At 36.7% G+C, this 27,163-nt stretch overlaps 1 protein-coding gene across 14 annotated transcripts in view; it reads left to right on the forward strand.

Moving 5' to 3' along the window:
• The window catches only part of MYO6 (myosin VI), a 162,253-nt gene that overhangs the window by 125,836 nt on the left and 9,254 nt on the right, over positions 1–27,163 (forward strand). For 4 of the 14 annotated variants that reach the window (XM_027550968.1, XM_027550971.1, XM_027550967.1 and 1 more), the window contains 12 exons: positions 4,922–5,052; positions 5,138–5,215; positions 7,096–7,225; positions 9,200–9,290; positions 10,837–10,987; positions 12,487–12,695; positions 13,343–13,421; positions 14,298–14,461; positions 17,642–17,671; positions 19,441–19,479; positions 23,190–23,293; positions 25,852–25,983. In XM_027550968.1, coding sequence (XP_027406769.1) covers positions 4,922–5,052; positions 5,138–5,215; positions 7,096–7,225; positions 9,200–9,290; positions 10,837–10,987; positions 12,487–12,695; positions 13,343–13,421; positions 14,298–14,461; positions 17,642–17,671; positions 19,441–19,479; positions 23,190–23,293; positions 25,852–25,983 — 1,338 coding nt within the window. Of the gene's footprint in view, positions 1–4,921; positions 5,053–5,137; positions 5,216–7,095; positions 7,226–9,199; positions 9,291–10,836; positions 10,988–12,486; positions 12,696–13,342; positions 13,422–14,297; positions 14,462–15,074; positions 15,117–17,205; positions 17,233–17,641; positions 17,672–19,440; positions 19,480–23,189; positions 23,294–25,851; positions 25,984–27,163 lie in introns of all 14 variants that reach the window. The other 10 variants (XM_027550974.1, XM_027550976.1, XM_027550973.1 and 7 more) reach the window with 5 other exon arrangements.

Genomic DNA, 27,163 nt, shown 5'->3' on the forward strand with positions numbered 1-27,163 from the left:
CTTCAGTTCAGTTCAGTTCAGTTCAGTCACTCAGTCGTATCCGACTCTCTGCGACCCCGTTGACTGCAGCACACCAGGCCTCTGTGTTCACTGCCAACTCCCGGAGCTTACTGAAACTCATGTCCATTGAGTCGGTGATGCTGTCCAAATCTCATCCTTTGTCGTCCCCTTCTCCTGCCTTCAGTCTTTCCTAGCATCAGGGTCTTTTCAAACGAGTCAGTTCTTTGCATCAGGTGGCCAAAATATTGGAGTTTCAGCTTCAGCATCAGTCCTTCCAATGAATATTCAGGACTGAATTCCTTTAGGATGGACTGGTTGGATCTCCTTTCAGTCCAAGGGACTCTCCAACACCACAGTTCAAAAGCATCAGTTCTTCGGCTTTCAGCTGCGTCTACCCCGACCCCTCTCATAAAACCCTAGCTGTCCATGAATGGTTTTCTCCTCATCTGCATGGAGAAGGTGGGCAAGGCAGATTGGCGCTGTTGTAAACTCATGATCGCTAACCTTCAAAGGGTTCTCATACCCACCCACCGAGTTTCCCTGGCCAGCAGGTTTTGTTTCTCCCCAGAGGCCAGTCTGACTCACCCTGCCCCGAGCCTCTGCCAACAAGCAGCCTCACCTGTTTTTACTCAAAAGCTGAACGCCTTACCTGTGTGCCGCCAAATATCTTTGCCTGCATACCTTCCCTCCTGATGGAAAGTAGAAAGTGCCTCTCTTCCTCATTGAGACTGTAGTGTTTTGGATTCATCCCTCCCTGCCTTCTCAGGAACCTTGAGTACTGACGACCTGTACTGAAGATCTGAGACGGCCTCTCCCTCTGAACCTCTTCTTTCCCTCTCACCAGCATTTCCTTCCCACTCCCGTCCCATCTCTGGCCTTACTTTCTGTTCTCCAGGTTTTGCTTTTCTCTCCAAGAATATTCTCTTCTCGCTTTCTCAGTTTCCTGCCTTCCACTCACTCTTGAGCCCAGGAGAAATCAGCTTTCACCAGGATGATTCTGGGTAGGATCTCTGGTGACTCTCCTGATCCTGAATTAGGCGTTTCTTTGCAGACCTCATCTCAGTGGACTGCAGCAGCGTCAGGCTCCGCTCTGTCCCTGTAACATCGCCTTTCCTTGGCTGCTAAAACAGCGTGTGTCCCTGCTTCTCCTGAATGCTTGGCCATTCCTGCCTGCTGCGCAGGGTCGTCTTCTTCCACCTGGGTGTCTCTTGTTGGACTTGTATCTCTTCTCACTTCCATCAGTGCTGTTTGATATGACTTTCTATGGAGGTGGAAATAATCTGTATCCGTGTTGTGCAGTATGGCAGCCACTAGGTACTTGTGGCTCTTGAGCCCTTGAAATGTGACTAGTATGAGTGAGATACTGAATTTTTAATTGTGCTTAATTAAAAAAATTAGTCACACGTGACAAACCTAGACAGTGTATTGAAAAGCAGAGATGTTATTCTGCCAACTAAGGTCCGTAGAGTCAAGGCTATATGGTCTTCCCATTGGTCATGTATGGTTGTCAGAGCTGGACCGTAAAGAAGGCAGAACACCGAGGAACTGATGCCTTTGAACTGTGGTGCTGGAGAAGACTCCTGAGAATCTCTTGTACAGCAAGGGGATCAAACCAGTCAATCTTAAGAGAAATCAACCCTGGGTACTCCCTGGAAGGATTGATTATTTAATTTCTCCTTTCTCTAATCTGTAAACTCTTGAGGGCAGAAACCGTTCTGACTTGTATGCACGTTCCTGCTTCCTGGCAATGCAAAGCATATACTAAATACACAGACTAGGAAATAAAGATTTATTCTTGACTGATTTTAGCAAATACTAGAAAGTTAAATATGGCAACCCACTCTAGTATTCTTGCCAGAGAAATCCCATGGACTGAGGAGCCTGATGAGCTGCAGCCCATGGGGTCGCAAGAGTTGGACACAACTTAGTGACCAAACCACCACCACCAGAAAGTTAAATAAATGATGTCTGTTTTATTCCTACATATGTATAGTTGTATTTTTGTAATGTTTTCTTCAAGATCATTTTTGCCTGGAGTCTGCTTATTTTCCTCATTTAAATTTCTCTTTAGGATTTGGTTAGCCTAACATAATATCATTTACTTCCTACTGAGCATCCAATGTCCTGGCCAGTCAAGTGTGTTTAGATTTAGCTCTGTGCACTATGAGATTAGCACAATGTGGGCTCACTAATTCTTTAGCTGGGATTCCTCTTTCAGTAAGCAGTTCATTTTAACAAGATATGTTGGCAGTTTAATAGATGCCACCAATTCATAATGGTTTGATTTTTTTATAATACTAATTGCAGTAAAATGGCTTAGAATTGTATGACTAGGTATTGTAATTGACTAGAATTGTAATTGTATGACTAGGTAATGAGAAAAAGCAAAAACATTTACCAATAACTGGTAGAAATAAAAATAGTTGTGACGCTTTCTAAAATAAAGACATCTAAGATTGGAATGCTCCTTTGCCTTTCCATTTCTATTTTTTTTTCCAATTTAAGGAGAATAATTAATTTAGGACAGCTTTTACTAAAGGGACTGTCTTCTGATCAGCCAACCCCAGAGAAAGTAGGGGAAAGTAAGAGAAGGCAGGTCTTCCTTTAACTTGGGGGCTGTGCTCCCTGCATGGTAGCAGAGAGGGTTCTGAAGATGGCCAGCCGGGACTGCGCCAGGAGGTTCCTCACCAGACTCCCCCGAGGAAAAGCCGGGCATGGGAATCTCTAGAAGGAAGGGTACCTGGTTGGGTGATTTTTACATTTTTAAGCCTCAGAATATCTTTAGAGTAAATTAACTTCAAGTGTGGAGAAAGCAACCACAGACTTAGTAATTTGTTAAGCTCCGTGAAATTCTTAATGAACTCCTGTGAGCCACTTCCTACGTTGTATGCAGTGGTAGGGCAAGCCAAGGGACTCAGACGACGCTCACACTTCTAAGGGTGCTTGTTTATTTGATATACATGGGCAACAATTCTGACAGTACCAATTAAACCTTACTTTTATTTCTCCAGACAGAGCCAGAGCCTCCATCTAGTTCTGGAGATTTCTTTCCATAAGAACAACTGCCTTTGTGTTCCATTATATTAAATGTAATATTATATTTAATTCAGTATTAAACTTTATTTTATGGTAATATATAACATGTTATATATTATAGTAGTATATATAAATTATATATTACATATATTATATAATTATATTGAAAATTATAATAGTTATATATGTTCACTGTAACAAAAATTAATGGTACAGAATAATATACGTAAAAAGAAGTCTCACTTCAAAAAGGTGACCATTTAACTCTGTGCCTTGAACATATTTTTTATACTTGCTAGAGCTCTGCCCTATTATTTTTAATTAATATATCATATTCTGTCATATGATTGTGATATAATTTGATTAGTATTTAAGTTATTTCTGTGTTTTGTTTTACTAGCAATGACCCAGTGAATTTATAGACCTTCTCTATGTGTATCTTTGCCCACATATGTGGCAAGTTGTAGGATAGATTCATAGAAGTGAAAAATCGTCAAAGGAATAACTTACTAGCATTTAATATTAAAAATATAAATACTTGTTCCAAATTGCCATCTGAAACTGTTACACTGGTTTACTCTCCCACTAAGAATGTACATGTGTGTTTTCCTACATTGTCATCATCTCTGACTATTATTGGGGTTTTACCCCTTTGCCAGTCAGATTAAAATTCAATATGATTGCCTAGAGAGACACTCTTTCCAGTGAGATTATTTTAAAATAAAAACCTACCCATTTAAGAATACTTTATAATTTTATTTTGCTAATTAAATTTTTGACCAGAAATTTATTTTGCTTATAAGGAGTGAGGTACAGATCTTATGTTATTTTTGTTTTCCTTTTGTCTAACCATTTGTCCTAACACTTTTTATTAAATAGTCTTATTTTCTTCATCGATTTAAATAGTCCTGTAGACTGAAATCCAGGTCTTTTTATAAACAAAAGTCCTGGTATTATCAATAGTTGACCCTTTTCTTATGCTGTTCCTGCCATGAAAAGCTCACACTGACTCAAGGCTCAAATTAGTCATTTACTAAAGTTATACTGAATGTCGATAGTCATCCTGTAGACTTTTTACCCCAGTAGACTAAACTAGCTCCTTTGAGAGGTGAGTGAAATGGGGGTCTTTAGAGTGACATAGTCTTCTGTCTTCTCCATTTGCTTTAAGCGCTGGTGAGAACCAGGAAATATGTTTGACTTTGTCTTGGAAACTCTTAATCTTACTCCAGAAGTAATCTCAGAACTTGGAAAATAGCCAAATGCAGGTCTTTGCCTTGTATACTGTGACACAGAGGTTTCCAGCAGAAAAAATAGATACAAACTACATTTGAATTTTCAAGAGACCAGTAGTTTATCTCTAGAAAATATAGTCAAGCTAGTTTTGCTTTATTTTCATTTTCTTGCAACTTATTTTATTTCTAATATTATGCCTTTCACACAGGGACACAATGAACATCACTTGTAGATATCTTCATTTATTTCTGTTGGAGAAATCTGTGTCTTCACTAAAATAGAAAATATGCATGTGTTTAAGTTTGACAGATTCTATAGCACTGCTCTCAAAATCCCGAAGCATCTTTTATTTCCAGAAATAGTGTATTAAAAAGTAATTTTCCCCCACAGTCTTAGCAGCACTAAATATTATCAACATTGAATATATTAAAAAAAGCTAGAGATGAAATTTGGTTGCAGTAGTTTTTAGGTGATGGATAAGTTGGGAACATAAGCATGATGTAAGTATGATATTTTCTATGTAATATTTCATTGCAGATAATTTCTGTAAATTACCACTTTTAATTTGTAAAATTCTTTGATCATTTGCAGATTACCTTTGGACTTCTGTATGGTGATTGGCAGTAAAACTTGTGTTTGTTTATGAATCTAGGTATGGTGTCTGTCTTGGACTTGATGCAAGGTGGTTTCCCATCACGAGCTTCATTTCACGAACTCTACAACATGTATAAAAAGTATATGCCAGATAAACTTGCAAGATTAGATCCAAGACTATTTTGTAAGGTACAAATACTACCTAAATTGAGATTTATTAGCTATAAACTCATTGTTATTAATCCCTAATTGGCACTTAACTTTTATTTTTCAGGCTCTTTTTAAAGCTTTGGGCTTAAATGAAGTTGACTACAAGTTTGGGTTAACTAAAGTATTTTTTAGACCTGGCAAGGTAAATGCATTTTTATTTTAAACTGTAACATAATTAGTATGGACAGTTGGAGTCAGTGAATATTTTAAGTGTTTAGTGATTTATATTATTCTTAAATTAGATAATCACTTAGAGCATGCATATATATATGGGACACACATACACAAAATTTTCCCACTGGTGAGAAGTTTCCAATGTATAGTACTCTATAGAGTTTTTGGTTTTTTTCCCTCTAGCTTTGGAGGTATTGGAATCAGAGGATTGTTTAGTTGAATTTTTACTTAAAATAAGGGTTAACCAGGAATACTTCTATTTTAAACAAGTTGAAAGGTTTTCTAAAACATTGATTCGGTCTTCAGTAATTAAAAGTTTCACAGTACTTTTGAGTGTTCATTGTGAGAACGAAATCTGTTAGAGCATGATAGATGTATTGCATGTAGAAAATTAGACTGGAGTCTGTGCTGACGTCTGTCAAATCATAGAAGGGATGGCTGTATGCATACTTTTGTACTAATACAGTTTTCTTAGGCTACCCATAGTTTTAGTATTTATAGATTCTTGCACTGGTCTTGTACTATGATACAAAATTGAGTTATGGAAGATTTCATGACTAAATACATATGAGGCTGTTCATAGTATTTTCACCACTCTTGACTTCTTTAATATTGATTGAATATTGCTTTCTCATAATTTTAAACACAAGTATTATTATGTAATAGACAACTATACTTGTTTGACTTAGCAAAATCTTTCATAAATGTTGCTTTCTCATAATTTTAAACACAATTATTATTATGTAATAGACAACTATACTTGTTTGACTTAGCAAAATCATTCGTAAATATCTCTAGTGCCTTGAAGGCTAAATTAATCAGATAAATAAATCTGACTTCACATTTTGAGGCATGAGATGAAATCTGTGTAATGCATTACCAATGTATGCCCTTTCCTATGAATATTTTTACTGCAGAAAACCTGTATCATCTCTTATCATAAATGGAAGCAAGTTAAAAGAAAATGAATATATAAGTATTCATAGTTGGCTTAGCTGTAGTCATGCATATTTATCAGAAATTCAACATTTCTTATTTCGGATCTATAATAACTATTTTAGGGATTTATGGCTTTATAGAGAAAGCACTTGGTTTTATCTGCCTCCAGAAAAATTAATCAGTCAGAAGGACACAGTGCAGGCACAGGGCAAATTTTCAAAGATCTTTAATCTCTGTTACCTTTAATTTTGATTATAAGAAGCTGTTATTTTGATAGGTGTGTGACATCCTCAATATATTGTAGTGGGATATTCGGTAAAGGATAGAAATCAATATGTAGTTTGGTGGTAAATTGTGGAAATAATTCATTTTGTGATTTAATAACCTAATAGATGTTTTATTTGTGTTGTCTGTCTCTTAGTAGCAGTTTCTTCTTTCTGATCAAAAGAAGGATGAGGTTGGGAGAGACACGGTAGTTTTGGTGGTACCCAATTTTATAGAGCTGACCTTTGCTTGTACAGTTATCTGGGAATATGGATTTGCCAGTTCAGAGATATGCTAGACTTTTTTTCATTCTTCTCGCCATAAAACCTTTTTGCCCATCATCTATAATGGTCATTTAAGATTTTTTTTTTCCTACTTTTTATTATTGAATCTTCTAACTAGCAATGAGTAACTCACCCTCCCCGTAACCTCTACAAAACGAGTCCTGGAGGAAGGAAGAGAAAGGCAGCAAAATTCAGTCACGTGTGTCTGGGTTTGCTGTGAAACTCCACTGAGACGTGTCTGTGTAACGGGCTTGTGACCCCATACAGAAAGCTAGATTTTGATTTGTGTTATTTTGTATCTCGCTGTGTGTTTAAGCACGTCTGTCTTTTGATATTATTAGTCAATTATTTGATTTCCCAGTTTGCAGAATTTGATCAGATTATGAAGTCTGACCCTGACCACTTAGCACAGCTGGTGAAGAGGGTCAACCACTGGCTAATCTGCAGTCGCTGGAAGAAGGTCCAGTGGTGCTCGCTGTCCGTCATCAAACGTAGGTGTTTTCTTCCACTCTCAGACCTGGAATTATGTTGGAAACGCGTTGGCTTGTGGAATGTTATTAATTTGTCTCAGTGGTGAGAGCTAGGCCACAGGGACTGTGTCACTTACTCACACTATGTCCCTGGTTCCTCACGTAACACCTTACATGTAGTATGTGATAAATTAGTACTTGTCGACTTCCTCAGCTTCTTGAGTGTACGATACTTAGCTTCTTTAATCACATGTATTATAATTAATTTCATCTTGTTCTAAAAATTCTATCTCACTATCTTGACTCCTTCCCTCTCTCCCCTACTCTCTCTCCCTTGCTCCCCTCTCCCCTCACCATACCCCAGTCTCTGGGACTTAAACCAGAACTTTTCTTTCCACCCACATGGCGTCACCAGAACACACACTGAAAATTTCACAGTTGTATTGTCTCTTCTTTCTTGTCCCTGAAATCATGCCGGTCACCAGACTCTTTTGATTCCCCCTCCAAACACTGCACATCTTTTCTCCTTGTTGCCACTCTCTTCGTGGAACCCCTCTCCCCAGCTTGCAAAGTGACTTCAGCGGCTCCCAAACTGGTTTTCCTGGCTTCCCAGGCGTATCTTCCCAGAGTCTCTAAAAGGCTTTGATTATATCTTTTCTGTAATACACAGCAAAGTCTAAAGTCTTAGAATGTTATAGCAACTACTTATCTCTGACCTAAAACAAGGATGAGGGACAGAATAATTGTGGGTTACCTGATGGTGGTGGTCTATGCAAAACCTTTAGTCATAGGGAGTACTGTCAGTAACTTGATTAAAATTTTAAACCCCTGCCCAACTCTCCACCTTACCTGTAACAGTGCTAGAGGCACAGGAAAAGGATTCAGTACATTTCCACTTACTAATAAAAAAAAAATTCCTTTGACCTAATGAGAAGGAACCATGTAAGCAACATACAACCATGAGGTCTTGTTAATCAACTGTAATATAAATAAAACTATAATAAAACAAGATAACAGAAGCTCTTTCCCCATGACTTTCCGACTGAAATATGATCATACTTTTCACTATAGTTAAATGCTTTCAGCTTTAAACATTGTATTATGATGGAAAACATATTTTATTAACATTATTTCTACTATACTATTTGTTTGTGGACTATATTGTGCAGTGGTCAAGTCAGTAAGTAGACAGAATCGTTGCAGGATGTTAATGGGGAATGTCTCCAGGTCAGATTAGTCTAGGATATTCTGACTGACTGAAGTTAAGTAGAGTCCTTTGTGGTAGGATCCTTAGAGGCCACACTCAGTATGTTCATTGTGAATCTTCAGAAGGAGGTGTAGCAGATAGCTTTTCCTGAGTTACATTTGACAGGTGAATCCTTTTTTCAAGACACACCTGTTGGACTTCTGTGGTGATACAGTGGTTAAGAATCTGCCTGCCAATGCAGGGGACACGGGTTCAGTCCCTGGTCTGGGAAGATCCCACATGCATGGAGCAGCTCAGCCTGTGTGCCAGAACTACTGAGTCTGCACTCCGGAGTCCCCTGCAGCTACCGAAGCCCATGCAGCTAGATCCTGTGCCCCACTACCCTGTTGAGAAGCCACTACAGTGAAGAGTAGCCCCAGCTTGCTGCAACTAGAGAGCTCACATGCAGCAATGAAAAAAAAGTGCACCTGATAAAAAAGAAAAAGACGCACGTTTTAACATTTCCTAAGCCAGTATTGCATAGGGCAGTTTGGGACACATTAGTGTAGTGTAACAAGGAAATAGCATATTTAAACTGTACACTTAGTCATATAGTTGATACACTTTTTGTTTTAAGAAGTTTAAGGAACTAAAGGAATGTGCCAATTTTGATGTTTGGTATAATACGTTCATCAAGATTTTTATGTTTTTTGAGGATTGCTTTGTGGAAATGAGTGGTTTTTAGAAATACTGTAAATCTAATTTAAGCTAAATAATTTTCTATCATTATATTTTCCTCTTACACATAGTGAAAAACAAAATAAAATATCGAGCTGAAGCCTGCATTAAAATGCAGAAAACTATTCGAATGTGGCTTTGCAAAAGGAGACACAAACCTCGGTAAGATGAATAGAGTCTAAAGAATCCAAGATACCTGTTTATCCTAATATAAAATGGCTATAAGGTCAAAATGAAGAGCAGTTTGCATACTCAGAGTTTTCTTTTTCCTCGTGTTCTTTGTAAAAAGATGTTAGTCTGTTACTTATTGGATGTTAATTAATTTCTTCATTCATTCATTACTTGCCTCATTCTGTAAAAGGATTTGAAATAGCATAGATTCAGTTCAGTTCAGTTCAGTTGCTCAGTTGTGTCTGACTCTGTGACCCCATGAACCGCAGCACGCCAGGCCTCCCTGTCCATCACCAACTCCCTGCGTTTATCCAAACTCATGTCCATTGAGTCAGTGATGCCATTCAACCATCTCATTCTTTGTCATCCCCTTCTCCTCCTGCCCTCAATCTTCCCCAGTATCAGGGTCTTTTCCAAGGAGTCAGCTCTTAGCATCAGGAGGCCAAAATATTGGAGTTTCAGCTTCAACATCAGTCCTTCCAGTGAACACCCAGGACTGATCTTTAGGATGGACTGGTTGGATATCCTTGCAGTCCAAGGGACTCTCAAGAGTCTTCTCCAACACCACAGTTCAAAAGCATCAATTCTTCAACGCTCAGCTTTCTCTATAGTCCAACTCTTATATCCATACATGACTACTGGAAAAATCATAGCCTTGACTAGATGGACCTTTGTTGGCAAAGCGATGTCTCTGCTTTTTAATATGCTGTCTAGGTTGGTCATAACTTTCCTTCCAAGGAGTAAATATCTTTTAATTTCATGGCTGCAATCACCATCTGCAGTGATTTTGGAGCCCCCAAAAATAAAGTCAGCCACTGTTTCCACTGTTTCCCCATCTACTTGTCATGAAGTGATGGGACCAGATGCCATGATCTTAGTTTTCTCAATGTTGAGCTTTAAGCCAACTTTTCACTCTCCTCTTTCACTTTCATCAAGAGGCTTTTTAGTTCTTCACTTTCTGCCATATGGGTTAGATTAGAGAAATGTAAACAGTATAAGAGATTGAAAGGAGCTGTTTTATACTGATTATTTTAGTGACTTGAGTTTATTACTAAATGTCAAATTGACATTGTTTTTAAAAACATCTCATTAATGTTTTGACCATAATTTTCAAGATTTTCTGTAGGAATTATACTGTGTCACTGTAAATTTAGCCTTTATTTCTTATTTGATTCTTTTATTATTAGAAATTTTAAACGTGGAAGTCTGAATAACTGTTCATCTATAACACATTTTCAAAGCAATTAGTCTTTAAAGTTTTTCTTTAAATTTTTAAAATTTAAAGAATTTTAATTCTCAAATTCTTCAGTTTAAGTATAGAAGTCTTAAATCTTACTGACAGATATTAATGTCATTCACATCCATATTTGATGATTTCTTTTACCCTCAACAAGAGACCTTAAAAAAAAGAACAATATTGCATAACATGAAAACAGAAGTATTCTATTTAGTCATATTTTTAGCATTTAATTAAAATGAAAAATCTATTTCTATGATTAAATGGTAGAATTAAACTGATAAAGTATTATCTTTGCAGCATTGATGGCCTGGTTAAGGTGGGCACACTGAAAAAACGGCTCGATAAATTTAATGAAGTAGTAAGTGCATTGAAAGATGGAAAAGCAGAGATGAATAAACAGGTCAAGGACCTTGAAATTTCTATTGATGCTTTAATGGCCAAAATTAAGGTATGTAGTTTTAACCCAAATGACTTTTGACTTTTAAAAACAGTTTAAGTTTTTTTGTTACTATATTGAAATTTTATAGAAAAATGTCCTTTTTTAAAAAAAATACAGACTGTTACATGTGTTGAGTCTCAGTGATAAGTGATAGTCATATTATTTTCTCTACTCTGTGTTTGAAATTTTTCATAGCAAAAAAATTAAAATGAAGACAATTTTTGTGCAATTCATTTGTTGCTAGGAAAGATTTTTCCAAAATATTAACTAAAATATTATACTCTTTTGGTAAGCTTTTGCAAAATCATTACTGAGAGAAAATTAATGCAAATTATTTTGTTTCATGCTTTTCTACTTTCAGAAACTAATTTTTAAATTTTAAAAGTAATGTAATATTATCAAAAATTTGGAGAAAATCTCCTCCACATCTTTACCCCTCACACTAACACATTCAGCTATATACTATTACATATTCCTCTCAATCTTATTTTATATGCACATATTTTTGCATCGTTCTTATAAGGTACATTTTATTTCACATTCCTATCATTATGTTATTGCCTCATCCCTATTATTAAATTATTTTCATATAGGTTATATCATAAATTACTTAACTATTAATTGAAATAACAATTTTCTCCCATATTTTGTAAGAAAAAACAAGAGGGCCTCTTTGGTTTTGATTTTTGTTTGATTACTAGTGGGATTGAAAATTTTTTCTTTGTGCTTGTTTGTTGATTATGTTCTGTTTAGTCATATCTTTTTCTATTATATTTTAGGGCCTCAATGTTTTTCTCATTGACTTTCATAATTCATTGCAGTTATGTGAGATATAATATCTTAAAGTGAGGCTTTTAGATACTTTCTACAGATAATGATAAATCTTGGAGTAAGAATGGAGAAAAGTCAAGAGAAAACTGAAAATGCTTTGGATAGCTATTTGGGTAGCCTTAAAATCAGATAGATCTGATTTTACAGATCTGTCCAGAGCCACCCCTGTTTATGCAGTATTAATCAATTAAAATCAACCCAGCCACATTTAAGAATATCATCCAACAATTTTGGGTATAATGATAATTCCTTAAATATTCCCGAGGTATTATTTGATCATTAATATTAAAGGGTAGTAAATTCTGACAAAATTAATCATTTCTTAAAAAATAAACTCTTAACTACAGTATATTAGTTTGTCCACAGTACACTCTTAAGATACTTGATTGATAGGAAGTAGACTCAAATTTTGTTCATAGAGATAACTTAAATTTTTTAATATTAATATTTAAGGAATATAAAAAGATAATGGGCCTACTGCTAACCAGCTTTTTCAGTTTTGCTGTGTATGTGTATGTTGGTTTGTTTTTTTTAATTGTGGTAAAACACATACCATTAAACTTACCACCTTAACCATTTTTTAAATGTACAGTTCAGTGGTGTTTAGTGTGTTCAAATTGTTGTACAACAGAAGATATAACTTTTTAAGTGCACGTCCATTGTATTGTTTCTTTAAGTCCACGATGATGACAAGGGAACAAATACAGAAAGAATATGATGCTCTAGTTAAAAGCTCAGAGGTCCTTCTCAGCGCATTACAGAAAAAAAAGCAGCAGGAAGAAGAAGCGGAAAGGCTGAGGCGCATTCAAGAAGAAATGGAAAAAGAAAGAAAAAGACGTGAAGAAGATGAGCAACGTCGAAGAAAGGAGGAGGAGGAAAGGCGGATGTAAGGCATTTATGTTGTTGCCTTGGATTAGAAACTGACACCATACTGAACTCGGAAGTGTTGATGGTGGTTAATGAATATTCTTATCTGTAAAAGTGATATTCTTATATTTAAATACTGATTTTAGAAGAAGTTTGAAAATGGAGAAAGTAAGCTCACTTTACAATAACATAAAATGATTTTAACTATAATCTGAATTTTGGTTAAACTCACACCTGAGGGTTTCTTAACTTCTTTTTGAAACAGACTTTCATATTATTTTATGATCTAGGAAGAAAGTACTTCTCAGCAGTTTTAAAACTGATAAAATTTTGGAAGTTTGCCATAGTAGGACAGACAGAAGGAATATGAGTTGTCTAATTGGAGAGGCAGTGTGTTCAAGACCTTACAAATAGGCTTGGTAACCAAGTTAATCCAGAGATGTTAAAGGTTATGGAATATAATTATATTTCTTTTGTTTCTAAAGAGCTGCTATCAAAGTTATATTTTATTTTTCAAAAAATAAGTTAATAATGTAATAGCCAGGAGGTTAATTTGATTTCCCATTTTGTAACATTTATTTATTAACAGTTAAACTTTCTTCTGAAGAGTTCCTTATTTTCTGTTAATTTTTGAAGAGTTTTCTAATTTTTTTCTTTTTTTTTTAGGAAACTTGAGATGGAAGCAAAGAGAAAACAAGAAGAAGAAGAAAGAAAGAAAAGGGAAGATGATGAAAAACGTATTCAGGTCTGTACTCTCTAGGCAGTCAGACTGAATTCTTATTAAATAGAATCTGCAAAACTGTAAAACAAGATCTTCATTTACTAGATAAATTGTCTTTGATTTATCCTAGAGAGCAAAGGCAGTTTCAGAAGTGGTTATGGGAAGGGACTTTGGAGCTAGGGAAGTGAGTTCAAATCCAGCCTCTCTGACAGCAATTGTGATATTGCAGGAGTTACAGTGAGTGACTGTGGGCCACAGTTTTCTTTCTGGGATGGAGATAAATAATAATTGTGAGCATTAAATGAGGTAATACCTATTAAAGCATTTAGAACAGTGCCTTGTTTAGTAAGTATTAGTTTGTTATTATTCAGAGGGGGAAAGTCAGATCAGCATTCAGTCACAACATAATTATCTCATATTTTAAAATGTTATTTTATAACTTTGTAGATGCTAATATTAATAGGATTAAGATTTTCTCTCTACCTCCACCATCTTTTTTTTTTTTTTTTTTTTTAATCCATGTCTGAGAATAATTAATCCTATTTTGAGTATCTGTCTGTCTTGGCTTTCTGATTTATCCTGAACACAACCAAGACTTTAAATTCCTGAAATCTGCAGTGTAGGTGTTAGTATTCAGGTCACACCAAGGCTACTGATGTAATGTTTGGGAGACTCATATTCTTAGTGATAGAATGGCGGATTCTTGGTTTGGGCATGAGGAAACATTAATCATAATATAGAAGGGGAGAAGATGGGATTTTTCTGGTTAAAGAGTATGTATTTCTTAGTTAAAAAAAAAAAATGAAAAGAAAAACGTGTATGGAGCAAGTGTGCAAAGTGAGGGGGATGAGCAGGTAAACAAGCGGAGATGCCCGGCGTCAAGGCCTTCTGTGCCGGCAGGCAGAGGTGGAGGCGCAGCTGGCCCGGCAGCGGGAGGAGGAGTCCCAGCAGCAGGCAGTTCTGGAGCAGGAGCGCCGGGACCGAGAGCTGGCGCTACGTATCGCCCGGAGCGAGGCCGAGCTCATCAGCGACGAGGCACAGGCCGACCCTGCGGCACTGCGCAGGTACCGCGTGTGGGCCGGGGGCGGGGCGGGGCACGCAGGTGGGCGGGGGCACAGGTGGGCAGGGCACAGATGGGCGGGGTGGGGCGCTCGGATGGGCGGGGCGATGCCGCCTGGGCAAGGGCGCTGCTGCTTTTACTCACCTGCTGCCTTGCCTCTCCTTCCACGGAGAGGGAAGTAGGGGGAAAATAACGTTGCTTAGGTCCTGGTATATTTGCCACTTAAAAATTTATTTGTATTTACTTTTACCCTTAAGTCAGTGAAACTGTTGATTTCATCAAGCTGTGTTGAAAATTAAAACTGCTATTTCAGTTCATAACTACTTAAAGGAAACATCTTGGTTTACTCTGAAACTATCAAAAGAATATTGTATAAAGGGTAGACAGTTTTTAAATATCTGCCACTAGATACTGGCATAAAAATGGTGAATATGTTATAATCCAGCTTAATATATTTGAGGCTGGAATGTATTGCAAATTTTTCAAATGTATCATGTACCCTAACCCCTGAGAAATTTTACACATACACATACCTTTCCCCATTGTGATTTAGAATAAATAAGATTTACCTTTCCAAGAAGGCAGATTAATCACATGGAAATAACTTTGCTCCTCAGGTCTGAATTATCTCTAAATAGTATGGAGTGTGGAGATGTCAGGTCAGTTTATTTCTCTTCCTTGGTTCTTGTCTCCTTGCAACAAAATTTTGGAGCAATGGACCAAAAAGCGTTAAACAACAGACAAGTTACAGCTCATTTCAGCTTAAGCAGACAGATCTTTTATTAGTCGGACACTCCCAAAGGAGGGCTCCTCACCCTTTCTATCCACTCCTCTTGGCTTCCCTCTTTTATTCTTCTAGTCTCCTTTCTGTTATGCCTGGTTCAAAGTAGGTCTGTACCCTCCACCAGTCAATGAAAGGGAATGCAAATAGGCATACCCTCAAGGCCGATTGACAATCTCAAGTTATATAACAGCAGACTGTGTTGCTTATGTCTTCGTATAATTCACTCTGTTATAATTAGATTAGATGTAGAAAAATCATCAGCCCTTACTGGGCTCCTCATGGCCAAAGGTTACTTGGAGAAGCCTCTTTGTATCCACTGTGTTAGTAGGGTGCCTGTGCAGGAGGTGCAAAGTCTCTGTGGTTATCTTGTAGCATCTGTGAGCTCTCCTAGGTGTGTCTGGGATGGAGTTTAGAAATCAGGTTGCATCCTTTTCAGCCAGGCCTCCCCTTGCTGCTCATGTCTAACTTCCTACTGAACAGAGGAATACAGAAGTTCTTGGTAAAAGTTGAAGGAAGGTTTTACTATAACAGATTCATTTTTAAAAATATAGAATGTACAAACATTAGTTATTATTATTTATTTGTAAAAACAAAACTCAGATGTGGAATTCCTTTATGCATAAGTACCTATGTTGTATATATATGGGGGCCTGTGTGTAACCATACTTTTCAGAATGTCCAAGTGCTGTTTATAACAAAATAATTAAAATACAACCACTAGATGTTGCTATTTCCTTGTGAAAGGTAGAAAATTTGGTCCACATTGGAACGTGGCAATTAGATTTTATTTAGCTGAAAACAAAGACAGGTAAGGAAAAGGGTATGTTAAGTTGCCTTTGCACGTTTTGTAGTGAATGATTATATTGGGGAACTCTGGAGCTTGAATTGTACATGAAAGTTATATTTAAATTGAATAGGCCTGTGTGTTATAATAATTTTTGAGCTCATTGGTTTGGAGCCACTCTTTGGGCTCTTAATTACTAACATTCTTACTATAGTTAAAGTGAGTTTGCTTGATACTGGCTTTTTAACTGCAGGTTCAGCCCAGCTGCTATTCAGTTCCTTCCATGTGCCTCTTGGTGATGTGTCTGGAGCCTTTGTGGATAACCAGCTAGTGGGCTAGGCCGGGTTCCCAGTGAGCCAAGGCTGGCCATGATGTGTGTGAGGCAGTGCCGCACTTGACACAGCTGACATTATGAAGGCTGATGCTCTTTAGTGAAAAATCTTAGGTGGAGCCCTTTTTGGTATTTATGGCTTAACTCTGTGTTTAAGCATTTGAAATATTTAGCTGTATCCAGTGTCATTCCGTGTACTGTGAATAAAATACTAGCTCATATGTGGATTCCTTCCCATTCTCAGAAAGATGCAGTTCATCCAGTGTGAGTGGTCTTGGATAGAGTGGAGCATTTAGGAACTTTAGCATAAGGGATGAGCTACCTATGATTTAAATTAAACAGCATTAACTGGGTGATGGGATCACTATGAAGTAATTAGGAGATACGTAAGTAGTTATGACTTGAATGGCAGAAGAGTTTTAGTTCTGTGGGGTAGCTGTAGGGATGATGTCCCCTCCTTGGACTGTCCCTTCAGGTCCTTTCTGCCAGCTGTCTTCCAGGAAGCTTTTCCTGACCCTCGGTTCCCTGTGAACTCCTTCACTTCTGAACCGCCTGGTTATTTTATATGCTATACTACAAGCATTAACACTTTCTTGTGGATGATGTTCTCTATGTATTTTCCCATGTTTGATTATTTTATCTTACTCCATGGGCTACAACTAAGTGTTTTTGAGTGTTTATGTTACGTTAGTTAGCACTGAACTCTTTCTAACATGTTTATGAGTAAGAACCTAAATAACTCTGTTCTCAATATATGGCATGAAAGTGTTCTTGGGGTGTGTGATACATTTAAAAATATATATGTAGATAGATTCTGCTGCAGTAAACAATTTTAAGTTACTTTTCCAGCTTGGATTTCCATCCAGTAACTTCTAAGTAAGAATTGTTTCCTACATATGTAATGTATTTCAAATTACGATCTCATTTAATAACACTAATGATCCTTGATGCAAAGTAATGATTTCACATTATCTAATATTATCATTTCTAGATTCTACTAAAACCAAACACAAACCCCACATGAGTAATTTTTTCAAATCTAGATATAATATATTCACTCTTTAATTTTCACAGAATGCCTTTAGTTTATTCTTTTCTAATCATTTGTAATGAAGATTTAAAAACATTAAAATTCTGAGTGTTCTCATACATAGGTTAAATAGAGATAATGGAGTTTTGAAAATCAATTTGCAAAGTCACTGAAACACAAATTTGGCACAATCCAGATTTCCACAGTTCAGAATTGGTTATGGTATTGACTAAAATATATGTATTCTTTTCACAGAATTAACGGAACAAGACGCACAATGACACCGTATGTCATTTCCCTTTTAAAGTTGACTTAATCGTGTAACCTTTTTTTTCTCTTTTTTAATAGGTTGTGGATACTTTTTAGGAGAAATATTTTCCTCATTGAAGTAAATTTTACGTCCTTGTTACTATCATCATCATTATTATTTTGCCCAGGAAAGATGTTTATGCTCCTTTTTGGTGTTCAGTCACAGTAGTTCATGATTTGGTTTCTTTCCTTGTGTTTGCTAACTTTGTTTCAACTTTAACACCCATTTTAATGTGTTTTTAATTTCCCTTACTGATGTCTTTATAGAAGTAGATATAGAGATATAAATAAGAATAAGCAAAATATTTAAAGTATTTGAATCATGGCAGATAGCTGTCTTTCAGTATGTGTAATAGTTTATTCTGCTAACACCTAAAACAGCTCATAATTTGAAGTTATATATATGTATTGTTAATTGTGGTGTTTGTGTATCTTTTTGTTATGAAAATCTCCCCACAGAGAGAATCTAAATAACATTTTGGGATATACATATACATTATATGCATAAAATATACTTTTTGCATATATTTTTGTATATGTGCTATATATATAAAATTTGGAAGTTTAACAGCTTTTATTTTTCCAGCTGTACCCTTTATACTGAAGGTTCTTAACTCTATCAGATCCCAGTACCAATAACAAATGTTTCATAAATGATGCAACCTCCTTTAATAGTTTTCTCTAAATAATACACATAAAAGAGAAATAAAAAGACAGCAGTCTATAATTATTTTATTATATTTTATTTATTTTTATTATATTTTATTTATTTTAATATGAAAGTGCTGACTCTCAACTATAAGAAAACGATAGTAAGTACTCAGATGTTTTCACATATACAAAGAATCACCATGAATGCAACAGCTACCAATGCAAGTTGATGTAACAAATTTGTTTCAGTCAGTTAAATGCCATGGATCTTCTCCTTTATGGTCAGGGCCCAACTCTGAGTCCTGAAGCAAACATGGCCATCTTCTTTTCTCTTGATTTTTGCTGATTTATAAGATTTTTGGGGTTACCAGAGTCTGATGAATAGAATGAATGAATGATTGATTATGAAGGAAGAGAGCAAAACAGGAAAATAAAATATTAAGGAAGCCGATGAACATGATTTCATGAACATTCCATTACACAGAATTAAGCAGATTTTGAGAAAAATTACAGTCTTCTGGTTAATAAAAAAAAAAGTACGTTTTTGCCTTTGGGAAGTGTTTATCCTTGAAAGGTCAGAACACTTCTGATCTTTAATTTAACAAGTGCTTGATGCATTTGAATATTTTTAGGCATGCTTTGATTTCAAATTTTAGAGTTTTGAACACCTCAGACTCTTATTTAAACTCTGACACCATAAAATAGATCATTTGGTGTACCACCATTATGCCCTAATTAATATTTACCAAGCAACCCCAGTGCAAAAATCCTTGTACATATTCTGAATTCCAGCAAGTTCCCTGTGTGCATTTAGAACATGCTGATTATATTCTATATGTAAAAATATCACAGAAGCATGGCTCTCATGAGACTTTATCCAAAAGTTGCTACTGCAGAAATGAAGTTCAAATAACTTTAACTGGATTCAAACAAAAATTTTATTGTATTTTATGGCTATATATCAAAAAGTGTATTACCAACTTTTGCAAAGTAAAATAATAGTGTATGGTTACTAAAGCAATACTCTTAATGAAATTTTCATTATACTTTTATATAGTTGTCTTATATAACTTGGATTATTATTTTTCTTATAGGGAACAAATGGCGAAAGAGATGTCAGAAATTTTGAGTAGGTTAGTGCAGTGTAATTTGGGGAGATAAGTGTCACATCAAAATCATATTTTCATCACTTGGACCAGAACCTGTTATATAGAGTAGCCTGTTCTTTCCATGTAAATTTTCTGTACAAGAAATGTCACTCTGCTCTCTTGCCACACTAACGTAGAAAAAGGTTAAAAAAAAAAACAACAACCAGAGTGCCTGTAAATTGGCCTTTTTCAGTGGGGATACAGCTGGTGTTCAGAGGGGACTGTCCCTTGTTGCTGGTGCTGTCGCACTTACCAGGGACCCCACCAGTTCGGTCTCAGTGGGGGAACCCTTCCTGTCCTTGTGACGGAAGGGACACTTTGAAATGCCCCCTGAGGGTGGTGCTGCCCCCTGACTGAGACCCACTCTGCCTGGGGAACGGAAGAGAAGTGAGGAAGCGTGTGGCCCCAAGGCCCCTGCCCACCATAGCACAGGGAGGGAAAACCAGGTGTAAAAGCTGAGCCACCAAGGAATGGAACTTCCCAGCAGGATCTGGTCCGTTACCACCTGGATACGAATCAATAACCTTTTAACTTTCAATTCTGAACTTACAGAGCTAATTGAAAGTGTTCAAATTAATTTTTTTTAAATCAAAGTCAATTTTGCCACTGCCTTACTCTGTTGTTCACATGATTGTCTTTATAACAAGTCTAAATAATCAGTCGTTGAAAGTGAAGCTTCATTTTCTATCTTAATACTTCCAAAGATGAGGGGGGGGGGCATTTAAGTGAATTTGATTTATGTACTTCTTAGGATGCTGAATATGCTTTTTAGCAGGTGTATTTTTCTTTGAGGTATTATGAATTAAAAGTTGGTAACAGTAAAACCATATTTCAAGCAGTAATAATTTGAATTCAGTGTGATTTTTAGAAGTATCAAAATACATCTTACGTATATCAACATCTCATATATATTCGACAGTCTATAAAGCTGTATAATGTAGAATCACTTTCTCTTTCAAAAGGAAAGAAAACAATGGCAAAAACCCATAATTTGAGCTACCTTTAGAAAAGACTAGTAGAAGAGCTAGGAAGACAAGAGAATTTTTTGGTTAAGCTTATTGAATGGTGGTTTCAGGATGCAGAAAAGAAAAAACAGATATTTGAATAATGTTAAAAGCATAATTTATTGTTAAGGGTAATAGGGAGAGCTTGCTGACACACAGCTGGCACTTTTTGAGCAAAACATTTAAGAAAAAAAAGCTCCATGAAGAATGCCAGTTACACAGCTTATGAAGAAATTCTACAGTGAACTTGACACAGATTGTAACCATGAAAATTCAGGAAGGACTAAACGGGCACACATTATTCTTTAACTTGGCATATAAGTGACTAAAAATCATCATGTCTAACAATTTTTAAGAATGTAGGGTGAAGTATGCTACTTTTTATTCTCTAAAAATGCATAACTACCCCTTTCGAAGAGTCATAAGTACCTTGTTTCAATTTTAAGCTTAGTACTGAAGGAGTAATTTTATTTCAGGAAGGACGATTCATATTTTCAAGCATCGTTTTTAAATAACATAAGTCTCATTAAGTGTCTTATGTCTCGGTTGTTTGCCATGATTGCTGTTGTCTTTCAAAATGTAAAATGCTGAGAAAATACGAGCTCATTTTGAACATTGTACCATGATCGTCCCTCAGGAGCATTACTGTGAAACAGCTTATCCCATTTAATTTTTAAACTATTTATTATTTTACTTTTTATATTGTAAATATATGTATTTTATTTTTTATTTCATTCTATTTTCCCGCTCAAACGTTCCTACCAGTTGGGGCATATTATAGTACCTGTACCCTTTGGAATCTCCGTTATCTGTCTCGTGACCTACAACCATTTTCCTTTAATTTACTAGTTGTCATATTATTACTCACTGAATACCAAGGTGTGATTTTTTTATCTGCTTATAGAACTTTTCAAACTTTTGACCTGAACTCAAAAGTCACAGGAGTTTCCAGGCTCCAAGCAGCTCTTCTAGCTTATATCTGGAGACTTCTGCAAAGGGTGGCAGTTTGGCTACTCCCCTGGGGACTTGTAAATATCCAGACGTCCAGGGAGAGTCAGCCAGTAGGAATGGTTGGGGCTTGGTCATCTGCAGCTTCCAGCAGTCTGCAGGTGACTGGCCCTTAACCCATCATGTGCTTCTCATGATCTTAAAGTATGTGATTTTTTTAACAATTTTCAATTAAAGTATAGTAGATTTACAATATCGTTTAAGTGTATAGCACAGCAGTTCAGTTATACACACACACACACACACACACACACACACACACACACACACACACAAGTACCTATCTATCTATATGTATATACTTTTTTAGATTCTTTTCCCTTACTACATGGATGGGCTATCCACTCCAGTATTCCTGGGCTTCCCTGGTGGCTCAGTTGGCAAAAAATCTGCCTGCAATAAGGGAAACCTGGGTTCGATTCCTGGGTTGGGAAGATCCCCTGGAGAAGGGAACATCTACCCATTCCAGTATTCTGGCCTGAAGAATTCCATGGACTGTATGGTCCCTGGGGTCGCAAAGAGTCAGATACAACTGAGCAACTTTCACTTCACATAATCACATAATACTGAGCTTAGTTCCTGGGCTATACAACAGGTCATTGTTGGCTATTAATTCTATACATAATAGTGTGTATATGTTAATTCCAGCTTCTCAATTTATCCCTTCCCCACTACCTTTTCCCCTTTGGCAACCATAAGTTTGTTTTCTGTGTCTGTGATCTTTTTCTGTCTTGAGAATAAGTTCATTTGTGTCTTTTTTTTTCTTTTAGAATCCATATATAAGAGATATCACTTGATATTTGTCTTTATCTGTCTGACTGACTTAGTACGGTAATCTCTAGGTCCATTCATGTTGCTGCAAATGGCATTATTTTATTCATTTTTATAGCTGAATAATATTCCATTGTATATATTAATTATACCTACATCTTCTTTATCCATTTGTTTATTGCTGGACATTTGGGTTGCTTCTATGTCTGGCTGTTGTAAATAATTCTGCTATGAACATCAGGGTGCATGTATCTTTTCCAGTTATAGTTTTTTTCTGAATATATGCCCAGGAGTGGGATTGCAGGGTCATATGGTAGTTCTATTTTTAGTTTCTTAAGGAGCCTCCATAGTGTTCTCCATAGTGGCTGTACCAATGTACATTCCCACCAGCAGCGTAGGAAGGTTCTCTTTTCTGCACATTCTCTCCAGCATTTATTATTTGTAGACTTTTTGATGATTGCCGTTCTGACTAGTGTAAGGTAATACCTCATTGTAGTTTTGATTTTGAGGAATATATGTATATACACACTATATATATATAAATGTATTAAGTCTTGATGATCATATATCCATGAGTTAAAATATTTAAACAGGTGTGGGTAAAATATTTAAACAGATATTTTAAATTTTTAAATTAAAAAATATTTAAATCAGAACTTCTGACTCCATGGTACTAGAATATTGGAATCAGAAGTTCTGATTTAAAATCTAATACAAAAATGATGCAGTGGAAAATTTTAATTTGCCTGGGCATTCCATAGAATACCATTCTTAATCTCATCTATTAAAGATAAAAAAATTATATTTTCCAGGAGTTGTTTCCAGTTTGCAAACTTAGGTTCATTTTCTTGTCTATTTAGTCAACATTTTGTGTTTCTAGTTTCAATATGTAAAAATGTGTAATAATTACAGAGGCCCTGCTGTACAAGCCACGAAGGCGGCTGCTGGTACCAAGAAACACGATCTTAGTAAGTGGAAATACGCAGAACTCCGTGATACCATCAATACTTCTTGTGGTAAGTGTACAGGGAGGATGAAAAGTGGGAAAGTTCCGTAGCTGGCAAGTAAATACCTAGATTGGGGTGGGAATTTTATTCATATAAATTAGTTGAAACCATTCTCTTTTTACTCACACCTTGCAATGAAGACCTAGTTTCTTCACAAAGCTAAAAGACAGATATTAAGTTAAATTGATTTTGTAGGCCAGAGAGGAAGAGCGCAGAGAAGTTACAGTTGGGGCTGTATCAGTGACTGACTGTCCTAACATGTGCTTCCTGGTGGCTCAGACAGTAAAGAATCCTCCTGCAGTGCTGGAGACCTGGGTTCGATCCCTGGGTTGGAAAGATCCCTTGGAGGAGGGCATGGCAACCCACTCCAGTATTCTTGCCTGGAGAATCCCTACGGACAGAGGAGCCTGGCGGGCTACAGTCCATGGGGTCACAAAGAGTTGCACCTGACTGAGTGACTAAGCACAGCACACAGCATTCCTGTCATTATTCATTGCTGGGGTCCAGCCCCGGTGGATCCAGGAAATTCAAAGGGGAGACGGCTTCGGCGATCAGGATACGATAGAATTAAAGATATAAAGAGTGGTTAAATAGGGATAGCTCAGCGAAGAAATTCAGTGAAGAAAAGAGCCTGAATAACTTGGTTTACCTGGAAAGCCAATAAAACTCCAAGACAAGGAGTTCGCGTCACCTACATAGGCCGCAGGCGTCCTCCCATTCTCCCGAAGGAGAGGAGACACTAAGGCCTCCCCGGTCAGACCTTAGAAGCCCAGGCAAAATTAGTAGGCTTGACGAGCCTCCACGCTCCAGATGGGAATTCAGCAAGAAGGTGAGAGAAAGAGCGACATGGGGAGACCAAGCTTCAGTGAGCAAGGCCCGCACTTTATTTTCCAAAGTAGTTTTTGTACCTTAAGTTGTGCATAGAGGATAATGGGGGAAGGGGTAGAGTCAGGCAAGGTCAGCAGTCCTTGATCCTTATTGAAGCCAGGCTTTCTTCCTGCAAACTTACCATATGCAAAAGTTTAGGTGATTTACATCATCTTCTGGCCAGGAGGCCTATTAACATTTTATGACCCTTTCTTCAGAAAATTTATTTTTCTCTAAAGGTGATTATTCTAAAGTGAGGCGCCATCCTCTGAAAGCATTAGATAAAGTTGCATTCCTATAGGGCAAAGATGTGGTCAGCTATAACAAGAAAAGAATTAACTCAAGGGTCCAAGGTTACAAACATTAAAGCTACTACTTACATTCCTATACACCAACTATATTAATCAGTACACTCCCAGGGACACAGTAGGTAAGGGATATGGAAACTTAGCAGCAAACATTGGCCCAATAAATGAAAACCCTTCACCAATACAATTTCTAATCAACCCACTATACTATACTAATAATCTTCTAACTGCTCAAAGGAATCTGTATTTAGAAAGTTTAGAACATCTCATGCCTCTCACGGTTGGGAGGCTGTGAACAATCACATGTGGCCGGAAGAACCTGTTCAGGCAAGCTAGAGAACTTCCAAAGGAGTTTGTGAACTAAAACACTCTTGTCACGCCCAGGAACTTTATTAACTGGAGCTCTAAGTTAACTCTTTTTCAGAGAGAGAGATGGTGATGGGGGACAGCCCCCCATAAAGTCAGAGGTGTAGGTGAGAGCACAAAGCAGTAAAGAAGGCAGACTCTGGTTTTGGGGGTAGATGCTCGAGAATTTCCAGGGGGACTCCTGAGGCTCGATCCTGCCTTTGCGTATGCCTCATGAGCTTTGCCACGGGCGGCGTTCCTCACCCTGGCTCCCGGCAATTCGTAATAGCTAAATGCCTATGTATCAGACCCTTTTGGTCTGTGAGCTCACTTGCTTCAGCTGTGGCCGACTCTTTGCAACTCCATGAACTGTACCCCTTCAGGCTTCTCTGTCCATGGGATTATTCCAGCAAGAATTTTGGCCCATAAATGCAGAGTGAAAAATGGCAGTGGAGTTTTTCCTTTTTAAAGCTGTTTATCTTCCAACAGAACAGAGTAAAATACTGTATCCAGGGGCTCCCACACAGTTGTGTTCACATGTCAGTCACAGTATTTGAATTTGGGACCCTGTAACTAGGACCTCAGATGTCATAATCGTACAGGACGCCTCACTATTGTTCTTTCCCTTGTCACTGAGTTTATCTGCATAATTACAAATGTAAAACATGCGGTGCTTGTAAATCTAGCTTATATTTGAGCACAGTGACTTCTTATTCTATTATTCTGGTCTATGACCTTGGACAAGTGACTTAACCTCTCTGATCCAGGTTCCTTATCTATAAAAGACCTATTTGGTCCAGAGTTCTTGTGTGGAGTAAAGATATAAGATAGTAGTTATGCATAAGAAAATGCTCTGTATTAAAAAATAGTATTACCATGAAAGTACTCATCTTTGTCAATAATTGGTTTACTTTTAATTTTGTACTGTTAATTTAAAAATGAAACCTTCATTTAAAAATATGTTTATGCCAAAGAATAATTATGCTAGAGAACTAAATTAGGATGTTAATTGCTTTTTTTTTTTAAATCTTTCTATGTAACTGATAGATATTGAGCTCCTGGCAGCTTGCAGAGAAGAATTTCATAGGCGACTAAAAGTGTATCATGCTTGGAAATCCAAGAACAAGAAGAGAAATACCGAAACAGAACAGCGTGCTCCAAAGTCTGTTACTGATTATGGTAAAAACACATCTGTACTTCTGAATGTTCCAAAGTATATGTGTATAATCACATGTAATTATGCATAAGGCATTTGGGTAAAACTGTCCACGTTTCCTCTTACTTTAGAACTGTGGGTCTGCTGATCCTGACACAACCATGATAGCTTGTCTTTCAAAGTATTATTTCTGTTAGATACATCTTTAAAGTCATATTTGTTTATAAGTATTGAATTTACTTGTTAAGATAAATTCTAGGGGTAAAAATTATCTCTACTGAGGAAGTTGTATGATAATGCTATAAATATGTATTCTTTCTACATATGCATATACAGACATATGTAATGATTAAGTGTGGAAATATAAAGATTACTATGAAAAAAGAATATTTATTGCAAATAACACTTTATAATACAGTGAAAATATAAGAGTGAGAAATAGTACCTTGGTTAGAAGAATTTTCCCTCAACCAGAATTTGATTTTTTGACTGAGATCCTAAAAATGAATTTTGCTACTTTGCTGTTCAAATGGCAAAGCTGTGTATGTGAAATTGGGGAATACAGCAGAAGAGTCATAACCTAGTCAAAGCACATACTAGCTTTAACATTTAGTAAGAATAACTGTGAGTTGTAATTTCAGTCTTAAAAACAATAGTTAGAATTTCATTTATTCAACTTACTACAGGAGTAGTTTATTAGGTTAATTCTGGTTAATGTCAAGGTGACAGCATATTAATATCTTTTTTTTTTAAAGAGGTATATTCCCAATTCTTGATAGTATAGTTTAGCCATGCATGACCCAAGCTGACTTAGGAAATGAGCTCACGGTTATATTTTGTCTCCTTACTACCTTCCTAGCAAATAAAACAGTGTTTGATGAAAGGCAATTAGGTGGTAAAATTTAAGTGTTTCTAAGCTGTTGCAAAGATTAGATTGAGGAAGGGAAGTGTTATTAGTAGTGCTAGTAACTGCTTATGGGTGTCATCAATCAGAATGTAAGACTCTTGAAAGAGCAGTAAGCTTGCCTTGCAACTATGAGATGGCAGGTGGAAAGCCCTCTAAACATTGCTCTTTTTAACTACCTCTCTCTTCTCTGGTTTAAAACTTTGTCTCTGGGAATTGAAGATGATGCAATGATTCCATTTTCTGTTCACTGTCTGTACCAAGTTCCTACCACAGTTGCTCTGTTTTGTGAAAATGAC

This window comes from Bos indicus x Bos taurus, chromosome 9 (genome assembly GCF_003369695.1).
Source record: "Bos indicus x Bos taurus breed Angus x Brahman F1 hybrid chromosome 9, Bos_hybrid_MaternalHap_v2.0, whole genome shotgun sequence".
In the NCBI taxonomy this organism is placed as follows: domain Eukaryota; kingdom Metazoa; phylum Chordata; class Mammalia; order Artiodactyla; family Bovidae; genus Bos; species Bos indicus x Bos taurus.